Raw genomic sequence first — 20,150 nt, 5'->3', positions numbered from 1 at the left:
TGTATGTGTGTGTCTTGAAGGCTGAGTGTATGTGCATATGCATGTGTATGGTATATGACTATTTGTTCTTTTGAAAAACTATCCATTGTTAAGAATATACAGAAGGAATTTTGGACTCACAAGTGTTTCCCCCAAATCTTCAATATTTCTTTATTTCCTAGAGAATAACAATCAGTATAACTGGGGTTTAAATTTTAAATTTACATTTCTTCTACCTGTGTATATTTTATGAAACCCACTAGCAAGGAAATAACTTACATGAGATCTTACCTTGTTAGTTTGTCTAATTAGTATAAAAAGCCCTGAAAAGAATTTGCAGTTGGCATTATTACTACATTCAACTACCCCTTTGAGAGCATTCTCTTACAATGCATGGAAATGAATTATCTACCTCATACAATTAGTTACAAAACAACTGGCATGTATAATCAGGGGCCAGTATTCATGAATACAATACATTTGTACTGCTCAGAGGCGTTTCTTTGTTGCAAATCACCTCTTTGGCAACAGTTAATTTTTGCAATTAAGATCAGGGGAACTCTCCCTCTAAAAAAAAAATCTGCCTTTGATGTAAACTTGAAAAGAAAAGATCTTGTGAGTGCACATTTTTGTTTTGTCCAATACAGACTGATATTTTCCTAAGGAGATGTGAGCTTGTTGATGGGTGGAAGGGGCGACCTGTGGGAGAACTGTGACAAAAAATTTCTGTGGTGCGATTCGCACACATTTAACTCCTAAATACAGATGAAGACTCATCTGGAAATTTCTGTGCAGGAGGTTAAAGTGCAAGTTTGTTGATAGATACATATGACCTAAGGGCAATATTTGCTCTTCTAAATATCCTTGGATCTATTTGGTCTTTCTTGCTCTAAACTTTGATTGAACCAAGAGCCTGGGGACCAGAGGTGAGAAGTGCTGAACTGGCATTGCTAGATTATGAGTCATCATTTCCTCTTGTATGTCAACTTACTTGTAACTTTGGATGCTTTATAGATTATTTTCAGTCCTGACAGATCAGAAAACTGAAAATATAATTTCGCTTGAGTAACTAACGTCTGAGCCAGAAATATTAAGTGATGAGTTTCGTGGTAGTATGTTGGGATTCTCCCACCACACACAAGTATTCAATCTGAAGAGTTCTCTATTGTGGGGACTTGCCTCTCAAGCTTTGGAGTCTGCGCATCACCAACATAGATTGTCAGACCCAGGCTGAATCTGGTTCCTCTATGATGAGGCCTGAAAATTTGCAGTTCCTTTACGTGCCCAAAGGAGGCAGCACTTGGCTGTTAGTCCGAAGATAGCACATTCACTAGTGGGGGGGGGGAGGGGATAACAAACAGGAGTAGAAATCTGAGATGCGAGATGACTGCCAATAAAGAGGGAAAAGAGAGGTTTCTGGTGGTGGTTAGACTCAATACTGGGATTGAGTCTATGTTCTTTATATTCTAACCCATCTCCTCTAAGATGCAAGAGAGCCTCATGGAAGACAACAGGTAAGAAACATCCAGAGTATCTATCTCCACTTCTCCCTCACACCCCCCATTCTAGCCCCTCCCCCACACTCCATTTTAATTTTAGATAAAATCATAGCCATTGTGCTGGTTTCCACGATACAGTAATGCAACCAAATTAAATGTATTTCCCTTAATGTATATCTGCTATAGTGAATTGATTCTGAAAATGAATCTACTAGAAAGAAAAAGGTAAGATTTAGGGTCTTGGGAGATAACTAAGGATGCCATGGTATTAAATACATGATTCCCATCATTGCCAGGAAGAGGCTGTCCCGGAGGTGTGTGGCCTGGCTCAAAGACAAGAATTTCTGACAGTGCGAGCTGAATGACTGAGAGGAGTCATGCCCGGCGGACACTTCAATTTCTCCTTCACCTCTCAGGAACTCTGGCACACCCACCATCTCTGGTTTCATCTCTTTATTATCATCAAATAATATTTTGTGAGCTCACTCATGCGTGGAACTCTTTCTTCTTTCATTCTGCTCAAATTTTCTTCCCCACACTCCCATCTCTTATTGGTTTCTTCTCAATCCACTTGTGACTGGACTTGTGACTGGACTGTGAACATCTCCACTTCCTCTATCACAAACGTGCTTGTTCAGAAATGTCATCCGCTTGATGCTGTGTACCCCAGCAGTGCAGCTTCTATCACTGACAGGCTGGATCATACTTATCAGACAAAACAAATTTATCCTTCTGTGAAGTATACTTCAATTGGGTTCCCAAAATATCAGACAATAACCGAAAGAAATTTACAGACTACTGTACTAGTTTCCCGCACCATCTGAATACTAAATGTCCATATACGGTATTATTTTTTAGATTATTTTGAAGGCCTGGGAAGGATCAAAAGATTGTTTTCTATTTATACTAATGGTAATAGTACTCTCAAGAGTCACTCCTCAAATAGAAACATTCTAATTTGGGACATTAGTGGGAACCTGAATAAAGGGATGGAAATAGGGAAGACACAAATAAGGGGACAGGGAACTAAAGTTGGGACAGATGACCTTTCACATTAACATCAACAGGGCTATAATAATTGAAGGAAAAATGCTAATATTTGGTGTGGGTGGACTGTAATAAATATATACTGAGGATGGCTAAGAGAATCCTCTTATCAAAAACTGCATTCCTCTTACCTCATCCAGGCACCTCTCATACTCTTCTCTTTGACTTTCATTTTCCAACGCCAATGCTGAATTTTCTGCCTGCAGTAAGGCACAAAAATAATACAAATACATCAATGAAATGTTGTTATGTGACAACTTGTTCAATACATAACTAAACAGATCTTCTCAGGATAAAAAAAAACATTATTTAAAAAGACTCTTTGTCAAGTTTGCTAGAGTATTATATAAATATCTCAGGGATGACTTCTGTATTATCAACTTGTTCAAGAAACACATTATCATGTTAAAAAGAATGCAAAACTTGATATTCTGAACAGGTAGAAAAATCAAATCATGGCCTGATGTGAGTGCTCTGAGAAAGATTACAATGTTTATTTCATTTTATTCTATGAAAATGGAAATGGAAAGAATGCTTAAATCCACTTCATTAAGACCTGTCAGAGTTTCACAGCCCAATATTTGTCCAGGCCTTAGAAAAGAATTTCAGATCAATTCATGAAAGCATAATTACAAATGCAAAATAGGGGATTTGAACACAGAAAATAATGAGAAATTTAAGAATTGTACTATCCTGAAGAGATCTTCCCCTAAAAAAATTACTGCTTTTTTAGGGATATGCTTGTGGTAGAGAACACATGACACCTTGAATTTGACCTCCAACACCTCAAAATATAAATGAATAAAACAGCATGAAAACAGATAAACACAAAATAGCTAAAAGGGTGACACTATTTCTTCTCTCTTATCTATTAAAAAATTTCTGCTTTCCTAATCTTCAAAACCATACGGGTATTTGAATTTTAAATAGGATACTATAGGACATGGTTTTAAAAACTCTTGCTAGATAACTAGTAGAATTATAAGAATAAAAAGTAATCAGTAAGAGCATAGTGGGCTTAGAAGGAGAATTCATGGTTGCATGAATCAGGCCTGGGTCTGGGTTCCAACTGGTAATCTGAGTCTTCATTGTCTTTTTTGGCCCCAACTTGCATTCTGATCTGTACAAATTAATCTGCTAAACGCTTTAAGAGTGTACCTAGCCATTCTCACATTCCCCACTAAGTTACAAAACGGTTCACTTATCCCTTCTGTACCACTCTCCATACTTGGAAGTGGGGACATGATGCTCTGACATAGCTTTGCTTGCTGTTTATTTTTGAGTCACACCAGCTGGGATGAGGGCTTTACTCCTTGTTTTGTACTCACAAGTCACTCCTGGTGAGCTTGGAGGACCAAATAGTGGATTAAACCCTCAAACCCAGGTCAGTCAAATGCAAGACAAGTGTCCTACTCGCTGTACTATCTTTCCAGCCCCATGTTATGCAACTTTTTCAAAAGTATCATAGGAGTTTTAGGTGGAAAAAAAATCAGTAGCTTTCTTTTATAATTTCTTCACATCAAGTTTTGTTTGTTTGCTTTTTTTTTTTTTTTTTTTTTTTTTTGCTTTTTGGGTCACACCTGGTGATGTACAGGGGTTACTCCTGGTTCTGCACTCAAGAATTACTACTGGCGATGCTCAGGGGACCATATAGGATGCTGGGAATAGAGCTCAGGTCAGCCGTGTGCAAGGCAAACACCCTCCCCACTGTGCTATTGCTCCAGTCCTTCATATCAAATTTAAAAAATATCCTTAAATATGGAAATAATTCAATTTTACAGATGTTTTTCAAGAATAAATGAAGAACTACCACAAACACTTTTCCAGGTTTATCACTGTTAGGGTTTACCAACATTTTATATATACTCAACTTTCCTCTAGATAGTTTTTTTAACTTGAGAGTAAATTACAGAGATAATGTATGTTATACATGAATGCTTTAGTATATATTTCTAATAAGATAATCTTAAAAAACACTGTATAGTTAAAAAGTTTAGGAAAACAATATTATTATAATATCACAATCTTATTTATGTTCTTATGCCCATTTGAGTGCTGGAGCAACAGAACAGTGGGTAAGGCATTTGCCTTGCATGTGGCCAACCTGGGTTCGATTCCTCCATCCTTCTTGGAGAGTCCGGCAAGCTACCGAGAGTATCTCGCCCACACGGCAGAGCCTGGTAAGCTATCTGTGGTGTATTCAATATGCCAAAAACAGTAACAACAAGTCTCACAATGTAGATGTTACTGGTGCCCGCTCAAGCAAATCGATGAGCAACGGGATGACAGTGATACCCATTTCATCCACTGTATGAATTTGTCATTTTACAACTTTTACTGTACAGAATGTCATCTAAGATAGTGCATTATATCTGTCAGTTATTCTTTAATCTGAAAATGTTCTTTTGTTGCTTCTGCTGCTAATTATAATTTTGATTCATTGGTTGTAGTGCTGCTGCTGATGAATTGTGTAGAATGTCCCTTAATGTGGGTTTATTTCAAATTTTCTATGAACATTGTGCAGAAATAGCATGGGAATGACGCTGGCTCCTTCTCAGTGTCTCAACATGAAATGGTCCATATATCTCATTACTGGACATGTTAAATTTTCTCACTTGACACCTAAAAGCAATTTCCATTGGATATTTACTATCTTTAATTTTGCAGTTAGTTAAAAAAATGAGATCTTGATACTGTAAGAATATTCTATCAAACTTTTATCTCCTCATTTTAGCAACTATTGATTAATCTTTCCTGAATTAATGATCACTTAGGTTAAATATGGTGTTTTTAGTTCCATGATTATATATATGTATATATATGTACATATATGACTTCTTTCCCTATCACAAATAAATGATTTTACTATTTGTCATCACACGTGGACTGTAGTGATAGCACAGCAGGTAGGGCATTTGCCCTGCACGCGGCCGACCTGTGTTTGATTCCTCCATCCCTCTCAGAGAGCCTGGCAAGCTACCGAGAGTATCCCGCCCACACGGCAGAGCCTGCCAAGCTACACGTGGCGTATTTGATATGCATAAAACAGTAACAAGTCTCACAATGGAGACGTTACTGGTGTCTGCTCGAGCAAATCGATGAACAATGGGAAGACAGTGCTATAGTGCTACAGTCATCATAAGTACAAAAATACACAGATTGAGTTTTAAGGCATTGTGTTGTATTTGATGCTCAAACTGCACTACCTGTTCCAGTATGTCTCTCTGACCTGCCTTACAGGCTTTTAAAAGACTTAATTACTTATAAATAGATGAACATGGAGAGTATCATGCTGAGTGAAATGAGTCAGAAGGAGAGTGACATATATAGAATGATTGTATTCATTTGTGAGATAAAAAGCATTCAAAAAAATAGTATGAGACTAATATCCAAGGCCAGGAAAAACAGGGGCAAGGAGAACTGGTGAATGGTTGGGTGCTCGCCACAAGTGTATGGGGGCTCAAAGTCAGTTGGGGTAGAGAAGGGATTAGTATGACAATAATTGTTAGAAATAATCACTCTGGACATGAACTGAGTGTTTTAAGTAGGTAAAGAGATACATGATAAACTTTCAGTATTTGTATTGCAAACCACAATGCTAAGAGAGATACAGAAGTGTGTGTGTGTGTGTGTGAGAGAGAGAGAGAGAGAGAGAGAGAGAGAGAGAGAGAGAGAGAGAGAGAGAGAGAGAGAGATCCTGCCATAAAGGCAGGCAGGGGTGGTACACTGGTCAAGGAGGGGTGTTAAAACATTACATAACTACATAACTGAAACCGAATCAGAAGTGACTTTGTAACTGTGTGTCTCACTGTGATTCAATAAAAATAAATGATAATAAAAATAAGAGAAAATTTTCTTGACACAGGAAAATCATCTAGATCCATTTTATTTTTCCTTTGACACATTTCTGAAAATAAGCATTTCCCCCAAGGATTCCTGATTCTTTTACTTGAAGAAAAAATAGATGAAAACACTAAAAATCTGTTTACTAATGTGTATTAATTAGAATTTAGAGGTTACAGTTTGTACCCCTTTACTGTGGAAGATTCTCTCCTAAGGTTCTTACTTTTTATGGTGCCTATGCACTCATACTATTTTTCCTTGTTCTTACCTCTCATATTTATATCTTCACTTTATTACAGAATATGGGCTACCAACATATTCATTTTACATGCTAAATTATTCAATCCTAAAAAGCATGCAAAATTGTCACACGAAAATGTTACTATAAAAATAGTGCTAGAGAAAGCTTATCTTCAAGGCTTATCTTCTTAATTTTTCTTCAAAAAAAAAAGAGCAAACACTTCTCCTATAGAGCCAAAAATTTCTTGTGGGGGATTATAGAGTAAAAACACTAAGTTCAAAATATCTAGTTGATTCTTCCTTCTCTGCACACATTCATATGATTATACTACTAACTTGAATTTGACTTATTAGTTTCAATTTTCAAACTTAACTTTGCCTCTCCTGTTGATTTTATCTTCTGAATATGTAAATTATTCACATTACTCTGGAAGTAAAAATATATTAAAAAGTGTCATTGCCAGTGTCACTTTCTTTCCTGCTTCTTCTACTACATTTCATTCACATCTTGCAGGTTTCCTCATAAAATACTGTTATTAACATATAATTGGCATATAATGTCTTTTGGTAGTATAATAATTTAATATGGCATACAATGCAATAAGAGCACAGGAAATCTGTTTTGGTTTTATTCTGGTTCTGTTTTGGTTTTGGAGCCACACCTGGAGGCATTCAGTTCCACTACAGCTCAGTGCTTGGGGGAATTCCATGGTTCCCAGGGATGTCTATCATATCTTCTTGCAAACATGCACTCTTATCAAATATCTTCCTGACCCTTAAATCCTACTCTTAGCAATATTTCTAACAGTCTTCATTTTCTTTTTTGTGTATTTTTGTAAGAACTACAGGGCGAACCATGTCTTTTCATTCCCTCATATAACATGTGAAACAGTCAGCTTTCCTCTTTTTGTCCTTCTCGTTTCTACCAATTTTCTAGTTGCTCTCTCTATCAGAGGTCATGCTCCTCCATTGTACCTTATCCTTGTTTGAGTCCTTTTAATATTTGGCAATATTAAACTATTTGGGAAGGTTGATATTATTTTCTCCTTTATTTCTGTAGCATCTTGAAATTTTCCAACTTTCTCCTTATAAAATCATACTTCCAGAACTTGAGAGACAGTAGAAAAGATAAGTTATTGTCTTGCATGGGGCTGACCCAGGTTCAATTCTCCACACCTCTATGGACCCCTAACCACTGCCAGGTGTGATGAGTACAGAGCCAGGAGTAACCCCTTAGCCCAACTAGGTGTGGCCCCCAAACAAAACAAAACAACTCATATTGCCAAATAATACTTCTCCTTGCTTTTTGACTTCCTTTTCCACAAACACATTACTTCTCCAACACAGACATTTCAGGTACCACACGAACAGCACAGTGACCCGGTGCCACCATCAGCATTGGCACCAGAAGGCTGTGTCCGAACTGACCTTGGAGTATTGAATTTCATTTTGGGATTGCTTTTTTCATACCCTTTATGATTCCACCCCACTTGCAAATAAACATAGGCTTCTAGCCAAGGTTCTGCAGGTATATGGTGCTTATTTTTCTACTTACAGTAATCAGAGAGTCTCTTGCCCACACGCCTGGCTGTCTTCCCCAGGGCCCCTTGGAGGGGATGGGCTCCAGCTTCCCTCCCCACCCCGAGCAGAGCTCCTGGTGGCCGAAGACCACCGGAACCTAGCTACAGCCATGCTGGAGGCCCCTCTCCACACCTTCGGACAGGCCTCACACATGAAGGTACCGGCAGAGGAATCCAGGTGTGTGTAATCCCATCAACGGCCAACATCCAGAAAGACTGAAAAGCAAGCTCTCAGAAGTGTGCGGCCAAGATATCTTTAGCTACCTCTCCCTCTGGGAGAAACTGGCAAGCTTCTGAGAGTTTCCTGCCCTCATGGGACAGCCTTGCAAGCTTCCCATGGTGTATTCATATGCAAAATCCAGTAACAAGCTGGATCACATTCCCCTGACCCTGAAGAGCCCCCAGTGCAACATTGTTAGGAGGGCTGAGTCGAGATAGACTTCTAAGATCTCAGGGAAAGAACGAAATGAGATGTTACTGAGTCGGCTCGAGAAATCGGTGATAATGGGATTTCGTGATTTGTGACAGTAATCTGAATTTATAAGTGTACTATTTTCTTAGTTCTTGTTCCCTTGTAATACAGAAGATCTGGGCATTGTGTCCTCATATTTGCACTTGTCCTTTTAAAGCTTCCTTTAGCAGATAGATGAATGCAATATTTTTATTTCATTTCAGGCCAGTTTATTACAATGAAACCAGCAAAGTAACTAAATGAATATGAATCACAAAAGTTTGGAAGAATTTCTGGGAAATGAGTTGAGAGGTATTCTGGCCACATTAGTCAAACTGCGTTCAAGTCTCAGAATCCAATCCCTGTTTCTTCTTTAGCCTTGTTACAACTGCTGGTTTCCAGCGGGTACTGCTGGGTGAGAATCCCTGTTTGAGTACACCCCCACCACCCTACCACTCCTTCTCTCAGGGGGTATTCTGAAATATTTTTTCTATGCTCATCATGGACAGAAATCTGCCACACACTTTAATTCTTTACCCCATACTGAAGATATTTTTGATTTATATATTTTGATTTATATATTTGGTTTGAAAAAACCAAACAGACTTTTGGGGTTTTTTTTTTTTTTTGCTTTTTGGGTCACACCCAGCGATGCACAGGGGTTACTCCTGGCTTTGCACTCAGGAATTACTCCTGGTAGTGCTCCGGGGACCATATGGGATGCTGAGAATAGAACCCGGGTTGGCCGCGTGCAAGGCAAACATCCTACCTGCTTTACTATCGCTCCAGCCCCAGACTTTAAAGTTATGGTTATTCCTAGACTATTTCTTCTCTTCTATTCCCACTAAGGCTGAACTGAAAGTTTTGGCTGATTCACATCGATCTTCTCTGTTCCTGTCCCTGCCAATGATATAACCAGTCCTTGTGGTGGTATAACCAACCAGCCTAAGTCAGAGAGGCTGTTCCAGGTTCCATTTCCAACTTCTTGCAGTTTACGTGGCAATACTGAAATGTATCATTTTTAGCAAGTCATTTATCCATTTGTGGTTTAAGGTCATTAGATAAGAAATGCAGAGAACAAACTAGCCAATCTATAAAGTGATTTCAGTTTAAATACTTAAATACCATAAATCATGTGAAAACATTTGGGATTTTTATTCCATAAAGACATTGATTTCTTCCAAAGAGAGGCTTGAGCTTATAAAAAAAATTTTAAAAAAAGACATTGCTTTCTTCATAGAAATTTAGTTTTAGCAGGCTTTCCTGGTTGAGTAATGCAATACAGAGGATAGCGGGAAGAAATAAAGGAGAGAACAGCAATGGCAATTTACAGTTTTCTTCTTTAAATGTCTTCTCCAAAATGTGTAAGAAAATTAGCTCATGTACAAAATGTAAATTCGTCATAAACATCATACAGATATACTAAAGAGCACTGATTTATCCTCAGAGACTCTGAAGACAGTCCCCCCCACCCAGGGTTTGTAGAAATTTGTTTTGTGTGCTATGAGTGGCTGATGTAGCCTTGTCATTGTTAATAACTTGTATGTGAACACTATTATTTGTACAGTTAAATTAATTTATTTTCAGACATCATCCCTTTCCCCCTTTCCCCCAGAAGAGTTCAAAGCACACCAAATAATTCTATTATACATTTTGGTGAAAGATTGTCATGTATGATCCATGGTTTATTTAAAAATGAAAAGGAAATATGGGAGTTATATTTTTAAGCTTACTTGAATGAACAACATAATGTGAAGATCAGGAAAAAAATGTGTAAGAAAATAACCACTGAAAATGGGAATTTATATGGGACGTCTGCATCTTGCTCCTACTCACAATATCATGTTGCAATAACACTACCATCGATCCATTCAGATAATTACCATCGTTACACCATTCACATTACTTGCCTCATGTTTACTGCTCTGAAAATCTACTACGGGCAAGTAAATACCTAAAGGGTGCTGGTGAAAGCACACTATCACATTTATAGTTAATTAGTTCAGTTACAGAGACTAATTGAATTGATAAAATCCACAAGTCCCAGGGGAAAATGGAGATATTAACCATTATTCCAGTGACATTAAAATAATCTTAAACTTGTGATTTCCTTTAATCCATTAGCATTTATTAGAAATTCAGGATCAACCTGTGCCAACATGAGAAAACAGAAGGGGAAAAAATGGAAGGAACATCCTTAATTAAATATGATTTAAAGAAACAGTGAATATTTGTAAGGAAAACATGGGAAAATATAAGCAAACAAAGAAAAATAAAATGACAAAGTCACCACTGAGAATTACAGAAATGAGGGCACTTTTCCACTTTAAATAAGCAGGTTATTAAACAAGTATGCCCTAAGGATATAATTAGAGCACTTAGGTAAATTTGAGTCTTTGTTTTCAACTTTATCTTCAGCACCAATTTTGTCAGACTTAGTGCCTGCTTTAGTGGAGTTCTGTTCAATATGGTTTCCTCATGGCTCTGAATTATAGAGATCTGAACATGTTACCGACTTCATCATTCAAGTCCTCAGGTGTTTTTTTTTTTCAAATAAAACTAAATATTAAATCCATATTGTTTAGTTTACTATGGAATGTGGGTTGAAATCAGTATTTATTTAAACTGTCTCCAGTATAGATATGCTAGCTGGAGTTCACAAATATTGAATGAACTGAGTATGTTTGTTTTGGGGTAAACCCCAAAAGTGCTCAGAGCATGCTTGGCTCTGTGTAAGAATCATTCTTTGTGGTGATGAGGGGAGCTTATGTGGTGCAAAGCAAGTGCTTTAACTCTGAACTATCTTATAGGTCCTTGAATAAATGTTAGCCACTATTACACATCCATTCTATGAGTGCTTATTGCATTTAACATTGTTCCATACTCTATATTTGGACTGGAGTGATAGCACAGTGGGTAGAGCGTTTGCCTTACATGCGGCTGACCCGGGTTAGATTCCTCCATCCCTCTTAGAGAGCCAGCAAGCTACAGAGAGTATCCTGCCCACACGGTAGAGCCTGGCAAGCTACCTGTGGCGTATTCAATATGCCAAAAACAGTAACAACAAGTCTCACACAATGGAGATGTATCTGGTGCCTGCTTGAGCAAATCGATGAGCAAGGGGATTACAGTGATACAGTGATACAGGAAAACTCAAGCTATAGCACAGCCGGTAGGGCGTTAGCATTGCACACAGCTGAACCAGGATGGAATCCTCCCTCTCGGAGAGCCCAGTAAGCTACAGAGAGTATCCTGCCCACACGGCAGAGCCTGGCAAGCTACCTGTGGCATACTGGATATGCCAAAAACGGTAAAATGTCTCACAATGGACATGTTACTGGTGCTGGCTTGAGCAAATCGATGAACAACTGAATGACAGTGCTACAGTGCTACTCTATATTTACATGCAAAGAAGGTACTTTTTCTGTGGTTGAATGCTTATGTCTCTCCCAAGTCCACAAGTTAAATGCCTGATGCAATGGTTCCTAGGAAGTAAAACCCTCATGGAAGGGCTTACAGTCTCCATTAAAGAGTCTCCAGGGTGCTTCTCAACTCCTCTCTATCATGTGAGTGCAGAATGAGCGTAAGGGATAGGACTAGAATCAGGAAGAGGGTCCTCACTAGAACACCACCAATGTAACTCAATCTTAGACACCCCAGACTCCAGGACAGAGACAAATAAATCTGCAACTGATAAACTACCCAGTTTGTGGATGTTCTGCAGTTTGTGGATGCATCTGCTGTGGATGTTAGCAGACTAAGGACACATCCTTTCAAATGGACTAAGGGAAAATAGCTTTACATCCAAAAGCCTCCCTCTGAATAAAAATATAGCTCTGCTGCTGACTTTTTCCTCTTGTAATCTGTCTACACAGAACTTCTTGAACATATGTCTCAAATTAAGCTCAGCCATCTTCTTTCAGAAGTGTTGGTTCTCATGCCAAAGACTTCAACTTTAGTTCAACTTAAAAACAAATCTTTCAAACTTTTAAAAATTTTTTCAAAAATTTTTAAATGGAACCTGCATTTTGGTAAGGTTATGGTATGATATTATTGCCCGATTGAAACATTAATACTAACACTTTTGTAAAATATTGCTACTCAATAAATCAAATGTATAAAATAAATTCCATTCTATATAATAATTTTAGATGTATGAAAGGTTTTGGAACCATTGACAAAGAATCATCTTACAGCTTTCACTCAGATTTTCCATTGGTTATCATTTATCATATTTCATTGGTTGTTTTGTACCTAGCTATGACTAGATATTTTTCTTAAAAATTAAGAATAAGGTACAGACATGAAGTCTGTTTACATAATAATAACTGCATATTTTCTAAAAAGCAAAGAAAAATAATTTTTTCTCATATAACCACCATGTAACTATAAAATTTATGGAATTAATATTAACCTAATACCCAATCTCTCCTACAGACAATGCTCTAATTTCCTCAATTAGCCCTTTAATGGTTTTGTCCAGGATTTGCTTCAATTTCCCAGTGTTGCATTTGGTCTGTATTTCTCTTAATATTCTACAATATGGACCAGTTCTCTTGTTTATGATGATAGTCAACTTTTTCCAGACTATACTATATTGTATACTGTTCTTCAATTTAAGTTTGCTTTCTTGTGGTTAAATTGATTTTTAGCAAGAACGTCACAGCAATGATACTCTGTTCTCAGTACATATTTAAAGGACTGTAATACCAATTTATTCATTATAATTATGTTAATTCAATCACCTGGTTAAGTTGTTAACTGCCTGGTTTTTTCAACAAAAAATTATGTCCCTTGGGGCTGGAGCGATAGCACAGTGGGTAGGGTGTTTGCCTTGCATTCAGCCAACCCGGGTTCGAATCCCAGTATCCCATATGGTCCCCTGAGCACCGCCAGGAGGAATTCCTTAGTGGAGCACCAGGAGCAACCCTTTTGCATTGCTGGGTGTGACCCAAAAACTAAAAAAAAAAAAAGTTATGTCCCTTATAATCAGTGAGTTTATTGTAGAATGATAGATTATGTAAATATTCAAATTCATTGAATTTGTACAATCATCAAAATATCAACTTTTTTTCTTAATTTTATAATTGACAGCATTTCTGCTTAAGACAATTATTATAGTAATGGATAGAATATATTAATGTTTAAATTCCACACTTCTCATACATTGACTAGTTCAAACTGTAACATAAGTACATAATTTTAACAATTATAATGTCAATGAAGTTAATAGTTTGGTGAAAGATATTCATCTTTTCTGCCTGCACTATAAACCCTTTAAAGACATAGATCATATCTTATATACTAGATTTAAATTAACTTTCATTATATTAAAGTTACAGATGAAAACTAAAACTCATTTTGGTATTTAAATTTACTTAACATTCATTGACTTTCTGCAACTAGCAAAGCAGAAACTCACTTTTTTCAAAAGTGGCTCTATATAAGAGTGCAATCATACTGAATATTTTTCTTTGGTGATATTAAAAAAAAACAAGAAATTAACAAGAAACACAAATTTTACTCTGAATATGTCAATACAAATTAGTTTTTTTATTATGATGTCTGTATTTTCCAAACAAAATATCAGTGTTAATCATTTGACACATTTGACAAAGTGGCAGAATATTTAAAGTTTCTAATTCTCTAATGATAAACAGTGTGGAAGACTGAGTTTTAGTTCCTCACTTAAAGGTGCTGAATGATTCTCAGTCCGAGTATGATTATCATGTTAAATTAAATACCACTGCAAAGGTTTCTTATACCTTTGAATATGTTTGGCTTATTAACAGATATGTCTGGAAGGACATTTTTGGACTTCATGGCTAGAGGTTTCAGTTCCACCTCTGCATTTTAGTGTACTTCATTGGTTCATGTTGTTTAATCAGTGTAATACTTTCGGAGACGGGAAGTCTAAGTCATAAGGAAAGGCCTTAGAGGTCAACTTGTAAAAAGAGAGAGGACAATGAGATCTGACTGTCAGGCAGGTGAGCAAAAATCATGGGAAAGTATCAAAGGTCTCCATCTGATACTATAAGGATTAGAAAAAAAATATACAACTGTATCATTTCAGAATGTATGGTCCACAATGTTATGAGAAAAATAAAATTGTCACTTAAAGAATCAAATATTTGGGGGATTTCGTTACAGAGTCATAGATTTGAAGATGACATAACATCACTTCATCTATCCATGCATTTTATTACAATTTCTTGATTTTTGCCTATGCAGTATACAAATAAGTAAAATAATGAACAAAAATAGGATTCATTTCCATAAGATTCATTACAATGAGAGAAATAGACTAGCAAACTAATTTCTTACATCAAGAGCTGCAATGTAATAAGGTCAGATGAAAAAAATCAACTAATTTTCAATGAGGTAGTCAAGAAATTCCTTGGGGAGGTGACTATAAGAGCTCTTTGATTAAGCATACTCAACTGGCATTCAAAACAATAAGAATCCTCTTGGAGTGAATGAAATATTATAACTTTAAATGAAATACCAGGAAATGGCATATGACTTATATTAGCTATCATAAATAAATTATTCAACTGTGTTAGATTTATGTGTGTAGATAGTGTGAAATTTTAATGGAAGTGAATAATGTCAATAGCAGTCAACGTGCTCTAGAGAAAATCTTGGGTTGAAGAATGATGAAAAGGAACAAACTAACAGTGAACAAATGATGGTAGGGATTGATCAGGCCTAGAATGGGGTGTAGTAATGATGTAGGTAGAAAGAGGATGATATCCTCAGAAGGGAAAAGGGAAAAAAAAGAAAAAGTTCAACTCACAGTAGTTAAAAAGATTGGGTCCTTCGTCTATCCCTGCTACTATAATGGATCTTTTTTTTTTTTAAAAGTCTTCCCAGGTTGCTTAAAACTCTTCAATTCAGCAAAAGAAAATAAGTCAGAAAAAGGTCAGGGGGTGGGAGAGGTAGTTATTTTAAATCAAAGTTTGACCCCAAAGGTGATAAAGTACACTTTTTTGTTGATTACTACCCAAATCATAATCTTGTGACATTCTGCTTAAATAACATATTTGCTGAATATAGAGTCATCCTAACCAGTGCAGTCTTTGGCCAAGAAATGTCAGATTTAACAGCCTAAATAAAACACAGAGATTACCTTAGACATCTCTCATAATAGTGTACAATGTGCTATTTTGAAAGCCTTCTAAATAAATTATGAGGAGAAGAGACAGGACCATGGGGTAGGCTACCATGCCATCCACATGTCCCAACCATGCACATCTTAATTCAAAAGAGTAACAAGAAAACCCAAGTACAGATGATACTAATAACCAGACTTGCCATCCACATGTCCCAACCATGCACATCTTAATTCAAAAGAGTAACAAGAAAACCCAAGTACAGATGATACTAATAACTAGACTTTGATATTAAACCTCCTTCCAGCTATCATCATCAGTGAAAATGTGTAGAGTTTCTGAATTATTCATCTCATTGTGTTTGGTCACTGCAGTTACCATATTGGAGGAGCTGACAAGTGTTTCCCACAGACTTCCTTAGAGACCTGCAATACTAACACCTAGACAACATCTGAGACACAGGGAGGCTAATTTTCTCATTCTAGAAAAGTTTCAGAAATTAAGTTTGCCTGAAATAGACCCAAAAGAAACAAGGTGCTGAGTTCAAAACATAAAACATCAGTGAACTCTTCCAGACAATTGCCTTCCTGTGATTCTCCCAAATGCTGAATGTAAGGGTAAGAGAAGCCCTTACTCAGAAGCGATGTGTAGGTTTACAGATAAAATGGAGTGTGCCTCAGGGGATATTTATTCATCATTCTGGTACCCACCAAGAATTTGCAATCTACCTTTCTAAAAATATGCTACTCTGAATAAGCCATGGAATGAAGAGAGCCATAATTCTCTGTCTCTTCATGGCTACTATTTTTTATTGTTGTTGTTACACTGTTCAGAATTTTTTTCCCAACAGAATTTCCTGATACTCTAGAATCAGGGGCAGTCACTTGTGCTCACCATCTCCATTAGAAAGCTCTGGAGATAGACAAGGTTTCTAGCCTCTTGGCTTCCATCTGTATATTCTTAGCAATTGACCACTGTGATTTTTATTTCATTCAGGTCATAACAATGGCAATTTATGTTTTGATCTGAATAAAGTTATTCGGATCAAATACTTTTATTATTCTTATACAAATACAAAATACTTTCATTATTCTTATTCCTATGGTGACTTTGCTTCTCTCAACCTCCATTTTGTGATATTCAATGGTAACATCACACTGTAAATATCCTCTGAGGGAACATATCAATGATCGTTGTATGCGTCTGTGTATGTGTGTGTGTGTGTGTGTGTGTGTAAACTCATATGTATGTATATATGTAATGGAAAATATATGTCTAATTTGTAAAAATACTATCCAAAATTCCCTTTTATCAGAACACAAGAAGCAATGCTTTTATAATACAAACAGAAAGCAAAGTTTAATAACTTTCTTGCCCATAGGCAGATAGAGGGAAGAAATCCATGCCTGGAGTTGGGAGGCAGCGGGAGTGATAAGAACATCTCATCCTGGGAGGAAAATATTAGATTCTAATGGGAGGTCACATTGGGTTTTTTAATTTCCTTTGCCTTTTTATTTTTTATCATAAAATGAGTCCTGACCTTTGAAGTCAAGCAAGTAGTTATTAAGATCTTGGTACTATCCCTTGCCTGCCATTACCTTGCACAGAATTTGTACTCTTTGAGTCTATTTCTTCCTTGTTAAATGCAAGTAATAATGTACTATTTTGGTGTTGAATGAGATGATGAATGCAAGAGGTTATCTGACACAGAATGTGGACCATGGTAGGATTTGCTGAATGTTCTTTCCTTTGTCCTCTATAAAACAATTCTCCCAGAAATTCCTGGAGTTTACAGGAGTTAGCAGGGGGAGAAGTCAATAAGGATAGAAGTTGTGCTTATTGATTAGGGAGATTTTGGCCAAGAAAGTGCAAACTGGGCCTTCAGAACTATAGACTTTGTTAATTTATTTATTAATTCTTATTTTTTCAATCGAGTTACTGTGAGACACACAGATACAAAGCTGTTCATGATCAGGTTTTAGTCATATAGTGATCCAGTACCCATCCCTCCACCAGTGTCCATTTCTCACTATCAATAATGCTTGTTTCCCTCCTGACCCATACCACCAGCCTGCCTCTATGACTCTATGGCAGGGTCTCCCTCCCTCCCTCTCTCTCTCTCTCTCTCTCTCTCTCTCTCTCTCTCTCTCTCTCTCTCTCTGTCCCCCCCCCCGCCACTTCTGGGCATATGGTCTGCAACAAAGATACTGAAAGATTATTATGTTTGCAGAACTGTAGACTTTAAACAGCCTCACATATCATGCTGGCCCTTTCTCTATGCAATCTCCCTTTCCTCTCCTTTTCTATCAATTCTCTTTTATTACTTTACTCCAACTTCCAATTGACCATTTAAAAACTATTACTCCCTGAAGAAGACCCTGCTGTTGGAGAGATAATCATAACTGCATTCATATTAAGATCCAAAGCTGATAAACAAAGTACAAAGAGGATTTGCATTTTAAAGAGAAGATTAAGAAGTGATTCTTTAATTGATGCATTTTAGGTATTAGATAGTGTGCAGGTGTGCAGCGATTTAGTGAGTTTGAGGTAGAGTATTGAATTTCTCTGGGAATTGTATCATAGGGGATCAAATCTACCTTTTACAAAAAAATTTGCTGTAATTTAATAGCACATTAAATTTAATGTTTTTGTGTAAAGAATTTAATGTATTCACCTCACCAAAATGCCTAAGACCCTCCACCCCCACCCCACCACTGCCTTACGTCCCTTCTCCTTTCCCCTTTCTTCACCCAACCTATTTTCTACCACTGCTTGGTTACCTCAATTCAACTATATGATCTAAAGGATTATACAAATTCAATGCAATCTCCAAAATTATAATGGCATTTACCTAGAACACAGTGTGTATATGGAATCATGACCCTTATCCCACCCGAATAGCCAAAACAAACAATATTGAGAAAAACCAAGATGGGATGCATCACGTTCCCCAATTTTGAACTATATACTATATAAAATGAAAAATTGTGCAATGGGAACAAAAGTAGACACATATAAGTGGAATAAAGTTGAGAAGCCAGTGGTAAAACCTTGCATAATTAATGACAAAGCAGCCCAAAACATGAAATGTGTAAGGAGCTTCAATAAATAGCATTGGACAAATTCATTAACCACACGAAAGAGAATTAAATTAGACCACTCTCTAACATTATGCAAAAAAGTTTCTCAAAACTGATTAAAGACTTAGCCTTAGGTATTAAAACCAACCTCATAATCTCATATACAAAAAGCAGAGGGAAAATACTCCAAGGTATTGGCTTCTGTTGCATCTTCAGTAATTCAACTCCATTGGCAAGAGAAAAAAGAAAAAAAAAGATGAGATTATATCAGCTGAAAATCTTCTGCGCTTGGAAAGAAACTCACTAACAGTGAAAGACAGTATACTGAATTGAGAAAGCATATTCCTACATCTGACAAAGAGCTAATTAAAAGCACTCACAAAAGTTAACATCAACAAAAATTTGGGAGCAGAACAGACATCTTTCCAAAAGACATGCAGATGGCCAACAGGTAAACGAAAAAAAAAAGATCATCATCACTGACTATCAGAGAAATGAAAACAAAATGACAATGAAACATTACCTCACACCAGAGAAAACAGTCCTTATTACCCTCCACCCTCACCCAAAACATTTGGGGCTGTTGAGGATATGGATAAAAGAGAACCCTCACTTACTGCTGATGAAATGTAGGCTGACTTAATCTTCAATGAAAAGAACATGGGGATTTCTCCAAAAGTTAAAATATAATTACAGAAGATCCAACAATTTTAAACCTAAGTATCTATTCTAAGAAGACACAATGCTAAGTAAAAAATATATGTGCACATTTTGTTCACTGCAGTGGAATTTACAATAGTTAAGATCTGGCAATAAAGACATAAGTAGACAAAAAAGTTGTGGTATATATAACAATGAAGCACTGTTGGATTGTAAGGAAAAAAATGAAGCAGTATTTGCAGTACACAAAAAAAATAATTGGAGAATGTTTTACTAAATGAAATAAAAATGAGAGAGACAAATAATAAGCAATTTTCATTCATATGGAATGTAATGAATCAGAACAAGGAAAAAGATACTTCCAATGAAAACAAAGGCATTAGACTCAGACCTCACAGATGAACTTACCTAAGAGGAAGAGGGAGAGGGAGTGGAATAAAACTATCCTACAAATAGTAATAGAGGATATTTATGGTGGGTGTAGGGGGTAACCTACTTCTAAAGCACATAAACATGTACACTTTTGTAAACCATAAAATTTAAAAACATATTAATATTTGGAAGCTTTTTTTGCCACTTAGCTGTGCTGAAGGCTTACTCCTGGCTCTGTGCACAAGTGATATATCAGGGGACAAGAGGGGGTGCTGGGATTGAATCTG

General features: G+C 36.7%; 1 protein-coding gene across 1 annotated transcript in view; it reads right to left on the bottom strand.

Annotated features, from left to right (window-relative positions):
* Positions 1-20,150, bottom strand: part of NCKAP5 (NCK associated protein 5) — a 1,232,229-nt gene that overhangs the window by 287,468 nt on the left and 924,611 nt on the right. The window contains exon 8 of the mRNA XM_055122815.1: positions 2,657-2,725. Within this exon, the coding sequence (XP_054978790.1) occupies positions 2,657-2,725 (69 nt within the window). The remainder of the gene's footprint in view (positions 1-2,656; positions 2,726-20,150) is intronic.

The sequence above is a fragment of the Sorex araneus genome, chromosome X (genome assembly GCF_027595985.1).
Source record: "Sorex araneus isolate mSorAra2 chromosome X, mSorAra2.pri, whole genome shotgun sequence".
NCBI lineage: Eukaryota > Metazoa > Chordata > Mammalia > Eulipotyphla > Soricidae > Sorex > Sorex araneus.
The sequence above is the reverse complement of the archived record's forward strand: the minus strand, read 5'-3'. Positions and strand labels throughout refer to the sequence as shown.